The following is a 19,284-nucleotide window of genomic DNA, read 5'->3' as shown; positions in this document are numbered from 1 at the left end:
ATTGTGACTAATAAAAATACTTTATTTTTAATACCATTTTTACAATTTCTTCCATGATTGCCAGTCGGCTCTCATCAAAATGGATTTATTTAAAAGTGTTAGTATCCAGTACGCTTCTGTACAACTTCAGGAAGTCCTGGAAAACCCTCTATAACCGACACCAAAATGCATCCAACGGCAGCACACACACACACCAAAACTGAGTGAGTCTACATGTGTGTGTGTGTGCGCACGGCACACAGGCTGTGTCCTTCTGAAACAGTCCAGGCGCCCCGGCGGCTCTTTGCGCCCTCACGGGAACAGGCTGCTGCGCTGAAGCACGTCGGTGGCCGACTGGAAGGCCAGCAGGTCCTGGAGGAAGGCGCGCAGGCTGCTCTTGAGCGCCCTCGCCTGGGCTCCCTGAGCACTGCTCTTGTACTTCATCCCCAGCAGCTTGTCCGTCAGATAGTGCAGCCACAGCACATTAGTGTGGGGGTGGTACTCACTCCAGTTATTACTGCCAGAGGGAGATTGGAGGAGAGAGAGAGAGAGAGAGTGAGTGTGGAAGAGAGAGAGAGAGAGAGAGAGAGAGAGAGAGAGTGCGGAAGAGAGTGAAAATGAAGGAGCCAGAGTGTGATTAGCCCAGAGAAACGATAAGGAGAGGAGGAGGAAGGAGAGAAGGAAATGGAGGAGGAGATTAATGCTGGTATTAAAGTATTACAACAGCACGCATGGATGCACACACTCACTGGGGAATTGACTAATAGTTTCTGACAGCAGGGCGCGCGTGTAGGCAGGAGGCTCCCAGGCACACCCGGAATAATTTGCTGGGAGGACGGGGACAGCGAGGTGTGGACGGCGCGAGGTGGGCAGAGGTGGACTTACCGGTTCTCCTCGCGCATTTTGCGGTAGATGTCAAACTGGTAATCTCCCTGGCCCATGAACAGCTCTTCGTCAGCAGAGATGTCACAGGACACCGTCAAACCATCTGAGAGAAGGAGGGAGGGGGAGGAGAGAAACAGAGAGAGAGAGAGAGAGTGATGGAGAGAAAGAAAAGAGATGTAGACACGTGTAGGCATGACCCATTTATTTCAGCTTCCGCTGGTATTGCAAACTTCATATACTGCCTAAAACGATTACAGCCTCTCCCCCAGGGCACAGCCTAGGCAGATGAACACACAATATCACAGACCAGCACAAGCCATGTTCACACAACAATCAACAGAAGTATGTGTGTGTGTGTGTGTGTGTGTGTGTGTGTGAGTGGCCTACCTATCTCCAGTCGAGACAGGGAGTAGTCGATGATGTTGACCTGCACCCCTCTGGTCTCTAAGGAGCGGGTTTCACCACTCAGGACGTAGTCACACTCCTTCTGCTTGGTGGTCTTCACCAGGACATTGCCCCAGTGCAGGTCCCTGTGGGTGGGGATGTGGAGGACGTGACGTTAGGGGACAGTTTGGTTGGCTCATATTCCAATGTTGTTTATGAGTGTATGTATGTGTGTTGTGTGTGCGGTCAGTGAGAAATACTGTGTGTGTGTGTGTGTGTGTGCCAGTGGTCTGTAATGTGTATGTATGTTTGTTAGTGTTTGTGTTTGAGTGACTGTGTGGATGTGTTTGTGTGTGTGCCAGTGGTCTGTAATGTGTATGTATGTTTGTTAGTGTGTGTGTTTGAGTGAGTGTATGTGTGTGTGTTTGTGTGTGTGTGTATGTGTGTGTACAGACATGTCTTGTGTGATGTGTGTGTTTTCTGACCTGTGCTCAAAACACAAGGCCTGTTCAGCTACGGCCAGCGCAGCTGTCACTTGCTGTAGGATGCTCTTCGCCTGAGCCAGAGAGGACAGCTACACACGCACACACACACACACACGCATACACACAGAGTCAGTGTCAGTCTCAAGTCAGTTCTCCCCTCCCCCTCCCTGTCTAGCAGTCAATAGCATGTAGGTTTAGAGTGGACGTTGATGCGTGAGTGACAGACACACACTCGCTGCCCACGTCCATCACGCTGAGGACCGTCGACTCAGGAGGTCAGCTCCTAACACAAACACGCAGAGGCAAACGTTGAGGCAGCAAGAGTGTCCACTCTCAGCTGCAATGAGCTGCCCAGCATGGACACCTCTGAAGCCATGACTGCACTAGAACGGCTTCACTATCCGAAACAGCACAGCCCACCACTGGTCAACTATAGGGGCATGATCATTATAAAAGTATGTATGGTATCTGTAAGAGTGGGGTCATCTTTACCTTGCCGTTCATGTTTTCAAGGTCGCTGCCACCAAACTCAAACTCCAGAATCAAGAAGAACTGCTCCTCACCGAAGAAATCTGAGGAAGGAACGAGTTCTGTTACAGCACCTGTGTAATGACCGTTCGCTGATGCTGAACACACTCTCAGAAACACAGACACCGACAACAAACGGATGAGAAATAAAATGCCTGACAGACAAAAGCAGTGAGATGTAACAAATGTTTCTATGGGAACAGAGCAAGAACATCAGAGTGTGCTTTAAACACCAGCCACCCATAGCAACAAACAGTGGTTAAAATGATAGCCTCTTAACAATCATAGGGCATCATGGGAAATGTAGCCCTGGGTCATTTTTGTTTAACCCATTGACAGTCAGTCGGTGATCTGTTCCCCAAGGCCAAGCCCTGGGCAAGCGTTGGGCAACAGGCCCTGGAGGTGCTCACCTGGCCGGTCGTTCTCGGAGCCGCGCTTCTTGTCGAACTTGTCCCAGGCGCTCAGCAGCTGCTTTGGGTATGGGCCCTGGACACAGTGCAAACTGCAGAGGAGAGAAGGAGCACGAGACTCAAACACAGTTACGCCACATGGCACCAGGTCAGGATACATCCACAGCTTTGGTCAGGCTCTGGCCTCGTCCCGCAGGTAACCACAGCCATGATAGTGTCCTTTACCAGACATCCAGCCAGTCAGTGAAGCTGGGTATTGACAGTAGAAGAGGGGGTGGACCACTCTAAGTGTGTGTAGGAGAGAATAGTGTAGAGGAGCTAACGGCGTACTAATGATCCTCACTCACTCGTGCAGGCCGATGAAACCGCATGTTTGGTTTTCCTCCTTCTCATCCAAGCTGCTCAGCTCCCTGGAGGCACACGCACGTGCACAGGCACGCACACACACACACACACACAAACACAGTTTAACAAAGTGATGAAGGCAACACCAAAAAAGGCAACATTCTTCCTGAAAAGACAGTCGATACTGGTGAAATAGCACAGCGACGTACTTGGAGATGATAATTTCATGGAGGATTTCTCCAAAACTCTTCTGGTCCTCCCCATTGACTTTCTGCTTGCCTTCCACAGGAATAATCTACAGACAGCGCAGAGCGACAGAGCAATCAATACCAAAGCATCAAAAGCAAGGAAGAGATATGAGCAGAATTTACAATGAGAGGGAGGGAGGGAGAAAGAGAGAGAAAGAGAGGGGGGGGGCAGAGAGAGAGAGTGAGAAAGAGAGAGGGAGAGAGAGAAAGAAGGAGAGAGAGAGAGAGAGAGAGAGAGGGAGGGAGAGAGAGAGAGAAAGAGAGAGAGAGGTAAGATCATAGGAAAGCAAAAACGCAGCCATCTATCCAAAGACAAATCCATAAATCACCCCCCATCTCCTGGATTTCTGAATTTATGCTTCATGGTAGGCCTGGCCCAATAAAACATAGAAATGCCAATGACAAATATTATACTGCTACATTAACGGCACTGTTGCACACATTTGAAAGGCAGTGAGCTCTACATTAGGCCCCGTGGTAGTGGTTCAGTCCAGTAATAAAAATAAAAATCCAACAGTGGACACGAGGTCAGGCCACAACACGTGCCTTGAGCGCCACCGGTTGGCCGTTGCTGTTGGTGGTGGAGAACACCTCGCCGAAGGTGCCCTCTCCAATCTTGCGGCAGAGCTTCATGCGGGCAGGCGGGATGCACTGGTCGAACGTCAGCGGCCCTTCCTGCTGGCACTCCTGGTACACCTTCTCAGCGTCGCTGATGTCCTCCGCCACCGAGAACTGGGGGGAGGGGGGACACGAGGGTCAGGTCAGGTCACTCAGGGGCAAACTCCATGTTTGTATTTTGATTTGGAGTGAAGCAGGTTAGCGAATGGGTGAAGAAACTTCATATAATCACTACATTATTGAGTGAGTGAGTGAGTGAGTGAGTGAGTGAAATGGACGAAAGAGCATGAGGGCTCTTGACTCACCTGAGAGGAGTGTAGTGAACCCCGGGACAGACGGGTCAAGGGAGCAAGGGACGGTGAGGCAAAGATGTCCTGACTGGCATTCAGCCGCTGCACTGCGGGAGACTGCATGCTAGACAAGCCAAGACGGTGGGGGGTAGCGAATGCTGCAGGTACACACACACACACACCCACACAATCACACACAATCACCGTTTCAGCGCGCAAAGATACATAGATCACATCACCGCTAAAGTGTTTCATCATCAATAAGCACAGAGAATTTAGCCCACTTCACGTCTGGATGTTCCACACGCATCCAAAGAGATTGGGACTGGACAAGAAGAGTGTGTGTGTGGAAGCTATACCGGTTTTCTTCTTGTGGACGGACAGGGCAGCTTTGAGCCGGCTCCACATGTGTGTGGTGAGGGACGCATCTGGGGAGAGGCCGGCCAGGATGGACGAGATGTTCAGCTGCTCCGCACGCGCCGGGGTGACAGGCAGCGCTGGCCAGTTGGACAAAAGCTCCTACAAACACACACAGAGTCCTAGTGTCAGTGTAACTTGGCAAAAAAATGTTAGGAGGTAGCAACCGCTCTCATGCACACACACGCACGCACACACGCACGCACACACACACACACACACACACACACACACACACACACACACACACACACACACACACACACACACACACACACACACACACAGCAGTGTGCTCTATTTCTGAAACACATAGAAACTAACTGACTGAAAAAACACATTTGACTAACTATGTTAACCGCCTATCCATCAATTCCCAGCAAAAACAAGGCACTGTCCCAAACCCAGAACCCCTTCAACAGTGAAGCCCTGACCTCACCTTGCTGGGTTTGGCCACAGCTGCCGGGCCAAAGTCCAGCGAGTCGTGCGCGTTGTGCTGGGCGCGGGCCAAGTTCGTGTCCCGCTTGGTCCAGCGGCTGACGCTAAGGCCGCTGACGCAGGCCTTCCTCCCCGTGCCCACTCGCCCCACGGGCTGCTTGCTCCTGCTCGCCAGCACGGTCCGCTCAGGAGAGGAGCCCGACCCACTGGCGCCGCCGCCACTGACCCTGGAAAAGCTGTCCGACAGCCTACGCCTGTTGAGGCGGCGGCGCTCGGGTCGACCCTCGCCGGCCTCTGCGTCCGGGTGGTGTCCCGCCGAGCTGTTGGAGGAGGAGGGGGTGGTGGGGGCAGGGAGCGCGCTGCTGTTGGAGCTGGAGCTCTCGGACTCGGGCTCGGCCTGCGCTGCGGGCACTGGCGCCCGAGGAGCCGAGGCTGCGGCGACGCCGTGGTGGCGGAGCAGGAAGGGGGACAGGCGACGCGCGTCCAGCAGGATGACGGGCTGGCAGGAGACGCAGCGGGCCTTCAGACGCTCCACCAGCTCGTCCAGCCCTGCCGCCTCCCCGCCTTCCCCAACGCAGCTCTCCTCTTCGTCCACTTCTCCTACGACTCGTGCTGTTGTTGCTTCTTCTTCTCTGGGCTCCTCCGTGGCCTCTGCTTGGCTGGGGGAAGGGATGGTAGGTGGAGCCGGAGGGTCGGTAACGCAGAGGCTGGGCAGCTCTGAGCAGGAGGAGAGCTCGAAGACGGGACCTGTCCGTCTGGCGCTGGTGCGGGCGGTGGGCTGGCTGTCCAGGCAAGAGGAGAAGGTCTCCCCGGCGCTGAGAATCTGGCTGCTGCTGTCCAGCATGGCCTGGGGGGGGAGGAGGTTGGTCCGCGGCAGCCTCACCACGGGGCTGGCCGTCCGACACCGCTCCTTCAGCGCCTCCACCAGGGAGTCCAGGCGCGTCTCGGCCGTCACAAAGCCGCTGGCCGCCTGCTCGTCATCGTCCGCCCCCTCGGCCCCCTCCTCCTCCACCCGCGAGAAGAGCACCAGGCTGGTTAGCTGCTCCTCCTGCCCAGACTCTCCGGCTGTCCCTTGAGCTCCACCGGGAGAGTCCGCCAGCTGGCTGGGCGGCTTCATGGGACTGAGTGCTGCAGCCTGGCTATCAGCCACCTCCACCACCACCACCGACTGGCTGGCGAGCTCCACGCTCACCTGACCGGTCTCCTCCGCTGGTGCCGGTTGTCCGTTTGTCCCGGAGAGATCGGCCTCGCGATGACGCTCGGCGTTGCCTCGGTCATCTCCTGCGGCCGTCGTCTCTCGGAGGCGGCTATGTGCAAGCGGCCCCCGCCGTGGCCGCTTCTGCTGCGGCTGCCGGGGCAGCTCCGTGTCGGTGGCGCTGTCCTCGGTGCTGAAGTGGATGCCGCTGAGCGAGGCGTCCTGCAGGCGCTGGGGCAGACGCCGGCCCAGGGCGGCGGACGGCGTGCTGGAGAAGAGTGGGGCGTGGCAGGGCAGGGACGGGTCATCGGCGCTCGCGTTCAGCAGGGACTGTGGGCGGTGGACGCGGACGCCACCGGGGGGCGGCCCCATGGAGATGTCCGAGGACGTGCGCTCCAGGATGACGGGCGGCCGCAAGGGCAGCCGCTTGCGGCGGGTGACTGCGCGTGGGAGCACGGGGGCGGCCCGCGCAAAGTCATCGGAGGAGTCCAGGTTCACGCTTGGACAGAGAACCTGGAGCAAAATCATGGCAGACAGTCAGACATGAACACCAGAAAATACTAAGCACCAGAAAGATTACCAGAACACTGTAATTTAACCTCACTTCAATGTAGACACAAAATGTTATGCAAATGTCATGATAATTTGAACTTTATGGATGTTACATTTGCCCTACATTATGAAAGCAGTATTTCAAACTAAATTATGAGCAATGAGCAGTTTTCTTTTCTGATCCTTGGAGACTCTAAATCTGTAAAAAAAAAAGAGGGGGCATTCTCCACTGTGTTAATATAATGATTTTCCTAGCCCCGCTGAGTCTTGGACACAGTCCCAGAGAGCTTAACAGGATAGTTCAACCAAAAAGACATTTCTAATATTATACACTCAGTCACCCAGAAAGAGATTAGCATGTCAGTACAGCACAAAATAAGATTCAAAATTCTTATCCTCAAATGTGCCTGTCCCAGGTCTGCATAAATCATGGGTGTCCATTTTTTTTTTCCAACAGGGGCCAGATTATGTAAATACCTGAGGGCCAGTTATTTCTTGTTAGATTTACACAGCCTTTGCATTCTATTTAGTTGTAAGTGTATCAGTATATTAGGCGGACCAGTGAATTCGTTTGCAAAATATTTAATCAGAATTAGCCATTGGTCCATTAGTTTTACATTAAATCCACATTCCTCTGATTGTAAACTCCTTGATTAACCCCATGATTACTAGGAACTGTCACAAATACAGTGAACTGTGCAATCAAAACATCCCCATCATATTGTGGGAAAGAGGCCGTGGGCTGCGTTTGGCCCCAGGGCCGTCATAAGTGAATGAATGCCGGTCTACAGTAGGGCTGTCACTTTACGTTCGAAAATCGATTGCACAATCGATTGGACCAAACAACACAAGTTTCGAAAAATAAAATAGGGAATCGATTTTAACCAAATATTTACCCTATTAATTTTAAACGAAATAAACAAATAAAAAAGATAGAAGTAACAAAATTCACAAACAAGAATATAAGAATATAAAATAATTCTGAAGTGCAGTAAGCATTGCGAAAGCTAAAAAGAAAATTCCCACCAATTTTACGCACCGGGAACAGCTGTTTCAATCAGCTGCTGTGCTGCTCGTGTTTTGCCAAAAAATGGAGGACAACGCGATCAACCTGTGCGACATGTAGAGAGACGAGTGATAGGCCCTAATAACTTGAGGAGTTCGATGTGGAAGTACTTCGGATTTTTGGTATATCAAACTATGGAGAAGAACAAAGCGGTAGGCTACGCAAACTGTGCAATCGAGTTCTACGTAGGCGAAATTTGTTTGACATTTCTAATCGTAAACACCATGGTAAAGTTGGTTTTATATTGGACGTTGGATATTCGACACATTCGAAAAATCTATTTAGCACTGACTACGAGGGTCGAGTTTGTGTCAAACCAACTTTAATGTGTTTAAACAAGGCCTGCCTATATTACACAAAGCTTCTTTTGTCCGAAAACCCATGTTTTGATTTTATGAATTTTTTAGGCTGATAAAAGATTTCAATCTATTATGCGGCTTCACCTTTTGACTTACCCATACTAAAACACATCTCCTGAACTCGGCTTACTGCCCTTTCTAGTACACAAAGCTTCTTTTTCCCTAAAACCTACTCTTTGATTTTATACAATTTTTAATGTTAAATGTTTCAAATCTATTATGCGGCTTGCCCTTTTGACCTACCCATGTCAAAACACATCTGGTGAACTCGGATTACTGCTCTATATAGTACACAAAGCTTCTTTTTCCCAAAAATCCATTCTTTGATTTTATAAATATTTTTTAATGTAAAAAAAATGCTTTAAATGCTTTAAATCTATTATGCGGCTTGACCTTTTGACCTAACCATGTCAAAACACATCTGTTGCACTCAGCTAACTGCCCTACATAATACACAAAGCTTCTTTTTTCCAAAAAACTCACTCTTTGATTTTATATAAATTTTTTACTATTCAAAAATGCTATAAATCTATTATGCGAATTGACCTTTTGACCAACCCATGTCAAAACACATCTGCTGCACTCAGTTAACTGCCCTACATAGTACACAAAGCTTCTTTTTTTCAAAAACTTACTCTTTGATTTTATATACATTTTTTACTATTCAAAAATGCTATAAATCTATTATGCGGCTTGACCTTTTGACCTACCCATGTCAAAACACATCTGTTGCACTCAGTTAACTGCCCTACATAGTACACAAAGCTTCTTTTTTTCAAAAACACACTCTTTGATTTTATATACATTTTTTACTATTCAAAAATGCTATAAATCTATTATGTGCCTTCCCCTTTCGCCTTACCCATATCAAAACACATCTGTTGCACTCAGCTAACTGGCCTTCATAGTACACAAAGCTTCTTTTTTTCAAAAACTTACTCTTTGATTTTATATACATTTTTTACTATTCAAAAATGCTATAAATCTATTATGCGGCTTGACCTTTTGACCTACCCATGTCAAAACACATCTGTTGCACTCAGCTAACTGGCCTTCATAGTACACAAAGCTTCTTTTTTTCAAAAACGCACTCTTTGATTTTATATAAATTTTTTACTATTCAAAAATGCTATAAATCTATTATGTGCCTTCCCCTTTCGACTTACCCATGTCAAAACACATCTGCTGCACTCAGTTAACTGCCCTACATAGTACACAAAGCTTCTTTTTTTCAAAAACGCACTCTTTGATTTTATATTATTTTTTTACTATTCAAAAATGCTATAAATCTATTATGCGGCTTGACCTTTTGACCTACCCATGTCAAAACACATCTGTTGCACTCAGCTAACTGGCCTTCATAGGACACAAAGCTTATTTTTTCCAAAAACTCACTCTTTGATTTTATATTAATTTTTTACTTTATAAAAATGCTATAAATCTATTATGCGAATCGACCTTTTGACCTACCCATGTCAAAACACATCTGCTGCACTCAGCTAACTGCCCTACATAATACACAAAGCTTATTTTTTCCAAAAACTCACTCTTTGATTTTATATAATTTTTTTACTATTCAAAAATGCTATACATCTATTATGCGAATTGACCTTTTGACCAACCCATGTCAAAACACATCTGCTGCACTCAGTTAACTGCCCTACATAGTACACAAAGCTTCTTTTTTTCAAAAATGCACTCTTTGATTTTTTTTTTTTTTTTTTTACTATTCAAAAATGCTATAAATCTATTATGCGAATTGACCTTTTGACCAACCCATGTCAAAACACATCTGCTGCACTCAGTTAACTGCCCTACATAGTACACAAAGCTTCTTTTTTTCAAAAACTTACTCTTTGATTTTATATACATTTTTTACTATTCAAAAATGCTATAAATCTATTATGCGGCTTGACCTTTTGACCTACCCATGTCAAAACACATCTGTTGCACTCAGTTAACTGCCCTACATAGTACACAAAGCTTCTTTTTTTCAAAAACACACTCTTTGATTTTATATACATTTTTTACTATTCAAAAATGCTATAAATCTATTATGTGCCTTCCCCTTTCGCCTTACCCATATCAAAACACATCTGTTGCACTCAGCTAACTGGCCTTCATAGTACACAAAGCTTCTTTTTTTCAAAAACTTACTCTTTGATTTTATATACATTTTTTACTATTCAAAAATGCTATAAATCTATTATGCGGCTTGACCTTTTGACCTACCCATGTCAAAACACATCTGTTGCACTCAGCTAACTGGCCTTCATAGTACACAAAGCTTCTTTTTTTCAAAAACGCACTCTTTGATTTTATATAAATTTTTTACTATTCAAAAATGCTATAAATCTATTATGTGCCTTCCCCTTTCGACTTACCCATGTCAAAACACATCTGCTGCACTCAGTTAACTGCCCTACATAGTACACAAAGCTTCTTTTTTTCAAAAACGCACTCTTTGATTTTATATTATTTTTTTACTATTCAAAAATGCTATAAATCTATTATGCGGCTTGACCTTTTGACCTACCCATGTCAAAACACATCTGTTGCACTCAGCTAACTGGCCTTCATAGGACACAAAGCTTATTTTTTCCAAAAACTCACTCTTTGATTTTATATTAATTTTTTACTTTATAAAAATGCTATAAATCTATTATGCGAATCGACCTTTTGACCTACCCATGTCAAAACACATCTGCTGCACTCAGCTAACTGCCCTACATAATACACAAAGCTTATTTTTTCCAAAAACTCACTCTTTGATTTTATATAATTTTTTTACTATTCAAAAATGCTATACATCTATTATGCGAATTGACCTTTTGACCAACCCATGTCAAAACACATCTGCTGCACTCAGTTAACTGCCCTACATAGTACACAAAGCTTCTTTTTTTCAAAAACGCACTCTTTGATTTTTTTTTTTTTTTTTTTACTATTCAAAAATGCTATCAATCTATTATGTGCCTTCACCTTTTGACCTAGCCATGTCAAAACACATCTGTTGCACTCGGCTAACTGCCCTTCATAGTGCACAATGCTTCTTTTTTTCCAGAAACTCACTCTTTGATTTTTTTTTTTTTTTTTACTATTCAAAAATGCTATAAATCTATTATGCGGCTTGACCTTTTGACCTACCCATGTCAAAACACATCTGTTGCACTCAGCTAGCTGGCCTTCATAGGACACAAAGCTTATTTTTTCCAAAAACTCACTCTTTGATTTTATATTAATTTTTTACTTTATAAAAATGCTATAAATCTATTATGCGAATCGACCTTTTGACCTACCCATGTCAAAACACATCTGCTGCACTCAGCTAACTGCCCTACATAATACACAAAGCTTATTTTGTCCAAAAACTTACTCTTTGATTTTATATAAATTTTTTACTATTCAAAAATGCTATAAATCTATTATGCGGCTTGACCTTTTGACCTACCCATGTCAAAACACATCTGCTGCACTCGGCTAACTGCCCTACATAGTACACAAAGCTTCTTTTTTCCAAAAATGCACTCTTTGATTTTATATTATTTTTTTACTATTCAAAAATGCTATAAATCTATTATGTGCCTTCACCTTTTGACCTACCCATGTCAAAACACATCTGCTGCACTCGGCTAACTGCCCTACATAGTACACAAAGCTTCTTTTTTTTTAAAACGCACTCTTTGATTTTATATAATTCTTTTACTATTCAAAAATGCTATAAATCTATTATGCAGCTTGACCTTTCGACTTACCCATGTCAAAACACATCTGTTGCACTCAGCTAACTTGCCTACATAGTACACAAAGCTTCTTTTTTTCAAAAACGCACTCTTTGATTTTATATAAATTTTTTACTATTCAAAAATGCTATAAATCTATTATGTGCCTTCCCCTTTCGACTTACCCATATCAAAACACATCTGCTGCACTCGGCTAACTTGCCTACATAGTACACAAAGCTTCTTTTTTTCAAAAACACACTCTTTGATTTTATATACATTTTTTACTATTCAAAAATGCTATAAATCTATTATGTGCCTTCCCTTTTCGCCTTACCCATATCAAAACACATCTGCTGCACTCGGTTAACTGCCCTACATAGTACACAAAGCTTCTTTTTTTCAAAAACGCAGTCTTTGATTTTATATACATTTTTTACTATTCAAAAATGCTATAAATCTATTATGCGACCTGACCTTTTGACCTACCCATGTCAAAACACATCTGCTGCACTCAGCTAACTGCCCTACATAGTACACAAAGCTTATTTTTTTCCAAAGCCCACTCTTTGATTTTATAGATGTTTTATTATCAAAAAATGCTATAAATCTATATTATACATTTATTGAAAATTTAAAAAAATCCAGTTGATTTACACAGCCAAATGGAACTTTGGATGGAAAACAAAATATAGTTAACTTAATAAATATAAATGATGTATGTCTACGTACAAAGAGGTAGCTTGTTTTTTTGCATTTTTGAATAGTAATAAATTAATATAAAATCAAAGAGTGAGTTTTTGGAAAAAAAAAGCTTTGTGTACTACTGTATGTAGAACAGTTAGCTGAGTGCAGCAGATGTGTTTTGACATGGGTAGGTCAAAAGATGAAGGCGCATAATAAATTTATAGCATTTTTGAATAATAAAAAAATAATATAAAATCAAAGAGTGCATTTTTGGAAAAAAGAAGCTTTGTGTACTATGTAGGGCAGTTAGCCGAGTGCAGCAGATGTGTTTTGACATGGGTAGGTCAAAAGGTCAAGCCGCATAATAGATTTATAGCATTTTTAAATAGTAAAAAATGTATATAAAATCAAAGAGTAAGTTTTTGGACAAAATAAGCTTTGTGTATTATGTAGGGCAGTTAGCTGAGTGCAGCAGATGTGTTTTGACATGGGTAGGTCAAAAGGTCGATTCGCATAATAGATTTATAGCATTTTTATAAAGTAAAAAATTAATATAAAATCAAAGAGTGAGTTTTTGGAAAAAATAAGCTTTGTGTCCTATGAAGGCCAGTTAGCTGAGTGCAACAGATGTGTTTTGACATGGGTAGGTCAAAAGGTCAAGCCGCATAATAGATTTATAGCATTTTTATAAAGTAAAAAATTAATATAAAATCAAAGAGTGAGTTTTTGGAAAAAATAAGCTTTGTGTCCTATGAAGGCCAGTTAGCTGAGTGCAACAGATGTGTTTTGACATGGGTAGGTCAAAAGGTCAAGCAGCATAATAGATTTATAGCATTTTTGAATAGTAAAAAAATTATATAAAATCAAAGAGTGAGTTTCTGGAAAAAAAGAAGCATTGTGCACTATGAAGGGCAGTTAGCCGAGTGCAACAGATGTGTTTTGACATGGCTAGGACAAAAGGTGAAGGCACATAATAGATTTATAGCATTTTTAAATAGTAAAAAAATTATATAAAATCAAAGAGTGCGTTTTTGAAAAAAAGAAGCTTTGTGTACTATGTAGGGCAGTTAACTGAGTGCAGCAGATGTGTTTTGACATGGGTTGGTCAAAAGGTCAATTCGCATAATAGATGTATAGCATTTTTGAATAGTAAAAAAATTATATAAAATCAAAGAGTGAGTTTTTGGAAAAAAGAAGCTTTGTGTATTATGTAGGGCAGTTAGCTGAGTGCAACAGATGTGTTTTGACATGGTTAGGTCAAAAGGTCAAGCCGCATAATAGATTTATAGCATTTTTGAATAATAAAAAATGTATATAAAATCAAAGAGTGCATTTTTGGAAAAAAGAAGCTTTGTGTACTATGTAGGGCAGTTAGCCGAGTGCAGCAGATGTGTTTTGATATGGGTAAGGCGAAAGGGGAAGGCACATAATAGATTTATAGCATTTTTGAATAGTAAAAAAATAATATAAAATCAAAGAGTGAGTTTCTGGAAAAAAAGAAGCATTGTGCACTATGAAGGGCAGTTAGCCGAGTGCAACAGATGTGTTTTGACATGGCTAGGTCAAAAGGTGAAGGCACATAATAGATTTATAGCATTTTTGAATAGTAAAAAATTAATATAAAATCAAAGAGTGCGTTTTTGAAAAAAAGAAGCTTTGTGTACTATGTAGGGCAGTTAGCCGAGTGCAGCAGATGTGTTTTGATATGGGTAAGGCGAAAGGGGAAGGCACATAATAGATTTATAGCATTTTTGAATAGTAAAAAAATAATATAAAATCAAAGAGTGAGTTTCTGGAAAAAAAGAAGCATTGTGCACTATGAAGGGCAGTTAGCCGAGTGCAACAGATGTGTTTTGACATGGCTAGGTCAAAAGGTGAAGGCACATAATAGATTTATAGCATTTTTGAATAGTAAAAAAATAATATAAAATCAAAGAGTGCGTTTTTGAAAAAAAGAAGCTTTGTGTACTATGTAGGGCAGTTAACTGAGTGCAGCAGATGTGTTTTGACATGGGTTGGTCAAAAGGTCAATTCGCATAATAGATGTATAGCATTTTTGAATAGTAAAAAATGTATATAAAATCAAAGAGTGCATTTTTGGAAAAAAGAAGCTTTGTGTACTATGTAGGGCAGTTAGCCGAGTGCAGCAGATGTGTTTTGATATGGGTAAGGCGAAAGGGGAAGGCACATAATAGATTTATAGCATTTTTGAATAGTAAAAAATGTATATAAAATCAAAGAGTGTGTTTTTGAAAAAAAGAAGCTTTGTGTACTATGTAGGGCAGTTAACTGAGTGCAACAGATGTGTTTTGACATGGGTAGGTCAAAAGGTCAAGCCGCATAATAGATTTATAGCATTTTTGAATAGTAAAAAATGTATATAAAATCAAAGAGTAAGTTTTTGAAAAAAAGAAGCTTTGTGTACTATGTAGGGCAGTTAACTGAGTGCAGCAGATGTGTTTTGACATGGGTTGGTCAAAAGGTCAATTCGCATAATAGATTTATAGCATTTTTGAATAGTAAAAAATTTATATAAAATCAAAGAGTGAGTTTTTTGGAAAAAAGAAGCTTTGTGTATTATGTAGGGCAGTTAGCTGAGTGCAACAGATGTGTTTTGACATGGTTAGGTCAAAAGGTCAAGCCGCATAATAGATTTAAAGCATTTAAAGCATTTTTTTTACATTAAAAAATATTTATAAAATCAAAGAATGGATTTTTGGGAAAAAGAAGCTTTGTGTACTATATAGAGCAGTAATCCGAGTTCACCAGATGTGTTTTGACATGGGTAGGTCAAAAGGGCAAGCCGCATAATAGATTTGAAACATTTAACATTAAAAATGGTATAAAATCAAAGAGTAGGTTTTAGGGAAAAAGAAGCTTTGTGTACTAGAAAGGGCAGTAAGCCGAGTTCAGGAGATGTGTTTTAGTATGGGTAAGTCAAAAGGTGAAGCCGCATAATAGATTGAAATCTTTTATCAGCCTAAAAAATTCATAAAATCAAAACATGGGTTTTTGGACAAAAGAAGCTTTGTGTAATATAGGCAGGCCTTGTTTAAACACATTAAAGTTGGTTTGACACAAACTCGACCCTCGTAGTCAGTGCTAAATAGATTTTTCGAATGTGTCGAATATCCAACGTCCAATATAAAACCAACTTTACCACGGTATCGTAAACACAGACACAGCTACGTTGAAGCCTGCAGCCATGTCACTGATGTAATGGCAGTCCACTCGGCTTACTGGTTTTCGAGAATGTTGCACTTCTGTTTGTCATTGTGCACGAAACTTCACGCCAATAAATCATCAGAAATATTGCTGGCTTACGTCTACAAGCGCCCTCTTTACGTTCGTCCTAATGCCTGTTAGTTGTTTGTGGATTGCCCTATATTTGGCGTTGAAAATGGAAACGTCTTTAGACATGAAAAATCGATTTTACAATCGATTCAATGAACACTTATGTCTCAAAAATCGAATAGGATTTTTTCACAAAAGTGACAGCCCTAGTCTACAGTGCACAGATACACTGAAGAGTAATGAGGAAGCAGTGCAGCACAGATCATTCTAGCTCAACTGATGAACTCAAGAGTTAGATATGTGTTACATGTGCTCAACTGATGAACTCAAGAGTTAGATGTGTGTTAGATGTGCTCAACTGATGAACTCAAGAGTTAGATGTGTGTTAGATGTGCTCAACTGATGAACTCAAGAGTTAGATGTGTGTTAGATGTGCTCAACTGATGAACTCAAGAGTTAGATGTCTTTACCACAATTTGGGACACGTCCGTTTACTTAACTTTCAAAAAATGCTTTTTAACAGTGGATTTAAATCTTAAATATAATTAAACTAAAAGACAAATAAAACAATATATGTACTATAATGTATACAGTATACTTATAAAACAGCTACCACTGTAAAGCAAAGAGGTGTGCTAAATGTATGCCTGTAACTCAAAACAAAATCACTGTTTCAAAAAAAAATGTGGCAAAGAAATCACTCTCTCTCTCTCTCTCGATTATGTTGTTTTCATAATTGTCGGAAGTCATAACTGAAATTCAATTAATTGCACAGCGCTAGGATGTTAGATGCTAGACCTGAAAGTGAGATCCAGAGGCCCAAGACTGAACTCAGAACATGGCACATCATGTTCACATTAACAATAGCACAAATCAAACAAAGCAATACCGGTGGCTTGGAACTTGGTCCCCTTGGTTTAACTGACTGGACTCTTCTCCGAGCAGTTACAAATTTGCCAGGCGCAGGCGCAGCAGAGTTCTCTGAGCTGCTGGTAGAAATACAATACAAAAACAAACAAACAAAAAACATTAACTTTTGACCTTTAGAGAGTAAATACTGTACATTGGAAGAGCAATTAGATAAAGAAAACTATAATGACTATACTGATACTATTTTAGTTCACTTAAAAACAGAATGTAAAAATCTGCAAATGAGTCTTAAACTCATATTCAGTTGCAAAAAGGACACAGACAACATATCAAATGTTGAAAATGACAAATTTGACTATTTCATGGAAAATATGTTCATTTTGAATTTGATACTAGCAACATATTTCAAAAAAGTTGGACATTTAATATGTTGTCTATGTCCTTTTTGCTGCTAAATATGGACTTGTATGAGACTTGTATATGGTCACATTCTGTTTTGATTTGCATTTTACACAACGTCCCAACTTTTTCTGATTCGGGGTTGTATAACAATGGATTAATGATAGCCATTATTGTGCAAAACCTATAGCGTAATGAAATAACAATTAAAGGTAGGGTAAGCGATGCTGGATGACGTAGTGTTTGTTTATGCTTCTTAGCAGGCGCTTTTGTCCAAAGCAACTTACAAAGCATACAAACAAAACACACCAGTAAGGTTGCTCACCCCTCCCTTTAGTGTTCCCTGAGAAACTACAGTGTTTTGTTATTGTTTAATTGGGGGACAGGCTACCCCCACTTTGTTTCCCCTTTACAGAGCCAGGTCTGTGTAAGAAGAGGGGGGGTTTTGAATATTGCAATAATAGAATGAAGAGCTAGCGGATCATGAGGACATATTCCCTGAGTGTTACAAAAAGTGCTGGATGTTAGAAATCACTTAGGTCTCTGTTTTTACTTCTGCCCTATTATACTTTTATTTACTTTTATTCTTTGCTATTGTTAATGCAATGCACAGTTAATTACTCTTGTGTATAGATACATCTGCCTTGCCTACCCAAACTTACCTTTAATGTCAACCTCTGCCAAAAAACAAACAAACACACACACTTACTCTAATGTCTTGGCTCTTGAGTTGTTCTTTTGGAGCACTGAGGTGACTCTGGGATTCTTCATCAGAGAGTCTTCCTCACTCTCGCTGGTACTGAAGATGCGTGCAGACTTCTTCTGTCCTCTCCTCATGACCGCGGTAGGCTTCTCATTCTCGCTCATGCTGCTGAGCAGCACTCTTCCTCGACCTTTCCTCATGGGCTGCCGGGGTGGCTTTCTCTGGCTGACAAGGGTGCACATTATGAGACAGGATGACTACCTATTCTGGTCACAAACTGGTATGACATATTTGGCAAAACAAAACAAAACAAAAAACAGATTCTACTACTGGGTCGAATAATAACAATCAGTCAAGTGTTTCATTGACCAGGGGGCATGCCTCACCTTGTCACTTTGGTTGTTTTGGTTACAGGCTCGGGAAGGAATACGTTTTCCACATCGCTGTCCCCCTCTTTCGAGTTTGACGTCGCCCTCTTCTTAGCAGCCCTGCCTTTCTTTTTCCTAGTGATGCAAAGTGAGCCATCAAATACTTAACAGTCCTCCATATATGCAATAACAGACTAAATGATTTTTTAATCGATTCAACAGTTACCATGTGAACCTGTGAGAACCACAACGTTACCTTTTCTTCAGTTGCACCGAGCTGTCATTCGCGTCTAGTAAGGACGGATCGGACACATCCGTGCTGGAGAAAGCCTTTTTTCTGTAGTCTGGGCTAAGCCAGGCGTCTGGCTTTCGAACGACTTTAATTCTTCCGTAAGTCCTCATAAACAATGGAACGACGTTACGTCCCATGGTTTCACTCATGATTACTAGGATTGCTGGGCATCAAGGGGACAACACTTGAAAGAGGGTAATGAAATCGGATATGTGTGAAATTAAATACAATGAATTTATATTAAAGCTGTGGTGAAACGACGAAATGAAACTGAACCATTTTACTTTCTGTGTTTTCCTCTTGCAACAGTCAGCGTTAACGTTAACTTAGCTTATGACTGTTGCTGCAAATCAGACAAGCGAACATGACCGTACTAATTTAAACGTTAAAGCTAACAGTTACTTGCGTTGAAGTTACTCACCTACGTTTACGATACTTTCTTGCCTTATCTATTGTCTCTTATTTAAATGATATTGACATGTTTGCAGTCTGTCATATTATATCGTTGTATCCGTAGGATAGTCATTGATCATTTTCAGCTAGCAGCTAACCCTCACCGCGCTCTGGTTTGAAATCTTGTCGCTACCCGATTGGCTGTAATTCTGAGTGTACAAACCAGAAACGGTCACTGCGCCCCCTACTGCCCTGGCATATCACCCACATTCACCCACAGTGATTTCTGATCTAATAAACTGTTGTTTTGCTATTTCATTCATTTTATTTATATCCATTTTTGAGACATTTGATCTG

At 42.2% G+C, this 19,284-nt stretch overlaps 1 protein-coding gene across 2 annotated transcripts; it reads right to left on the bottom strand.

Moving 5' to 3' along the window:
* Positions 1-69: 69 nt before the first annotated feature.
* On the bottom strand, positions 70-19,085 carry haspin (histone H3 associated protein kinase). Of its 2 annotated transcripts, none has more exons than XM_076294055.1 (17): positions 18,956-19,085; positions 18,499-18,718; positions 18,261-18,377; positions 17,881-18,099; positions 16,792-16,891; positions 5,029-6,735; positions 4,532-4,691; positions 4,188-4,330; positions 3,811-3,996; positions 3,226-3,311; positions 3,019-3,081; positions 2,672-2,763; positions 2,226-2,305; positions 1,734-1,822; positions 1,252-1,394; positions 865-967; positions 70-496 (listed from the first exon to the last, which is right to left on the bottom strand). In XM_076294055.1, the coding sequence occupies exons 2-17, from the start codon at positions 18,681-18,683 to the stop codon at positions 292-294; spliced, it is 3,678 nt and encodes a 1,225-aa protein (XP_076150170.1). In that variant the 5' UTR covers positions 18,684-18,718; positions 18,956-19,085; the 3' UTR covers positions 70-291. The 2 variants fall into 2 exon arrangements, with proteins under 2 accessions (XP_076150170.1, XP_076150171.1); XM_076294056.1 differs by having other exon boundaries at positions 16,792-16,888.
* Between the last annotated feature and the right edge of the window lie 199 nt (positions 19,086-19,284).

This window comes from Alosa pseudoharengus, unplaced genomic scaffold (genome assembly GCF_046254945.1).
Source record: "Alosa pseudoharengus isolate Yale_2024_CS ecotype anadromous, Long Island Sound unplaced genomic scaffold, YU_APseudo_1.1 YU_APseudo_1.1_scf_2, whole genome shotgun sequence".
Classification (NCBI taxonomy): domain Eukaryota; kingdom Metazoa; phylum Chordata; class Actinopteri; order Clupeiformes; family Clupeidae; genus Alosa; species Alosa pseudoharengus.
Note: the sequence above shows the minus strand (reverse complement) of the source record. Positions and strands in the feature narration are given on the sequence as shown.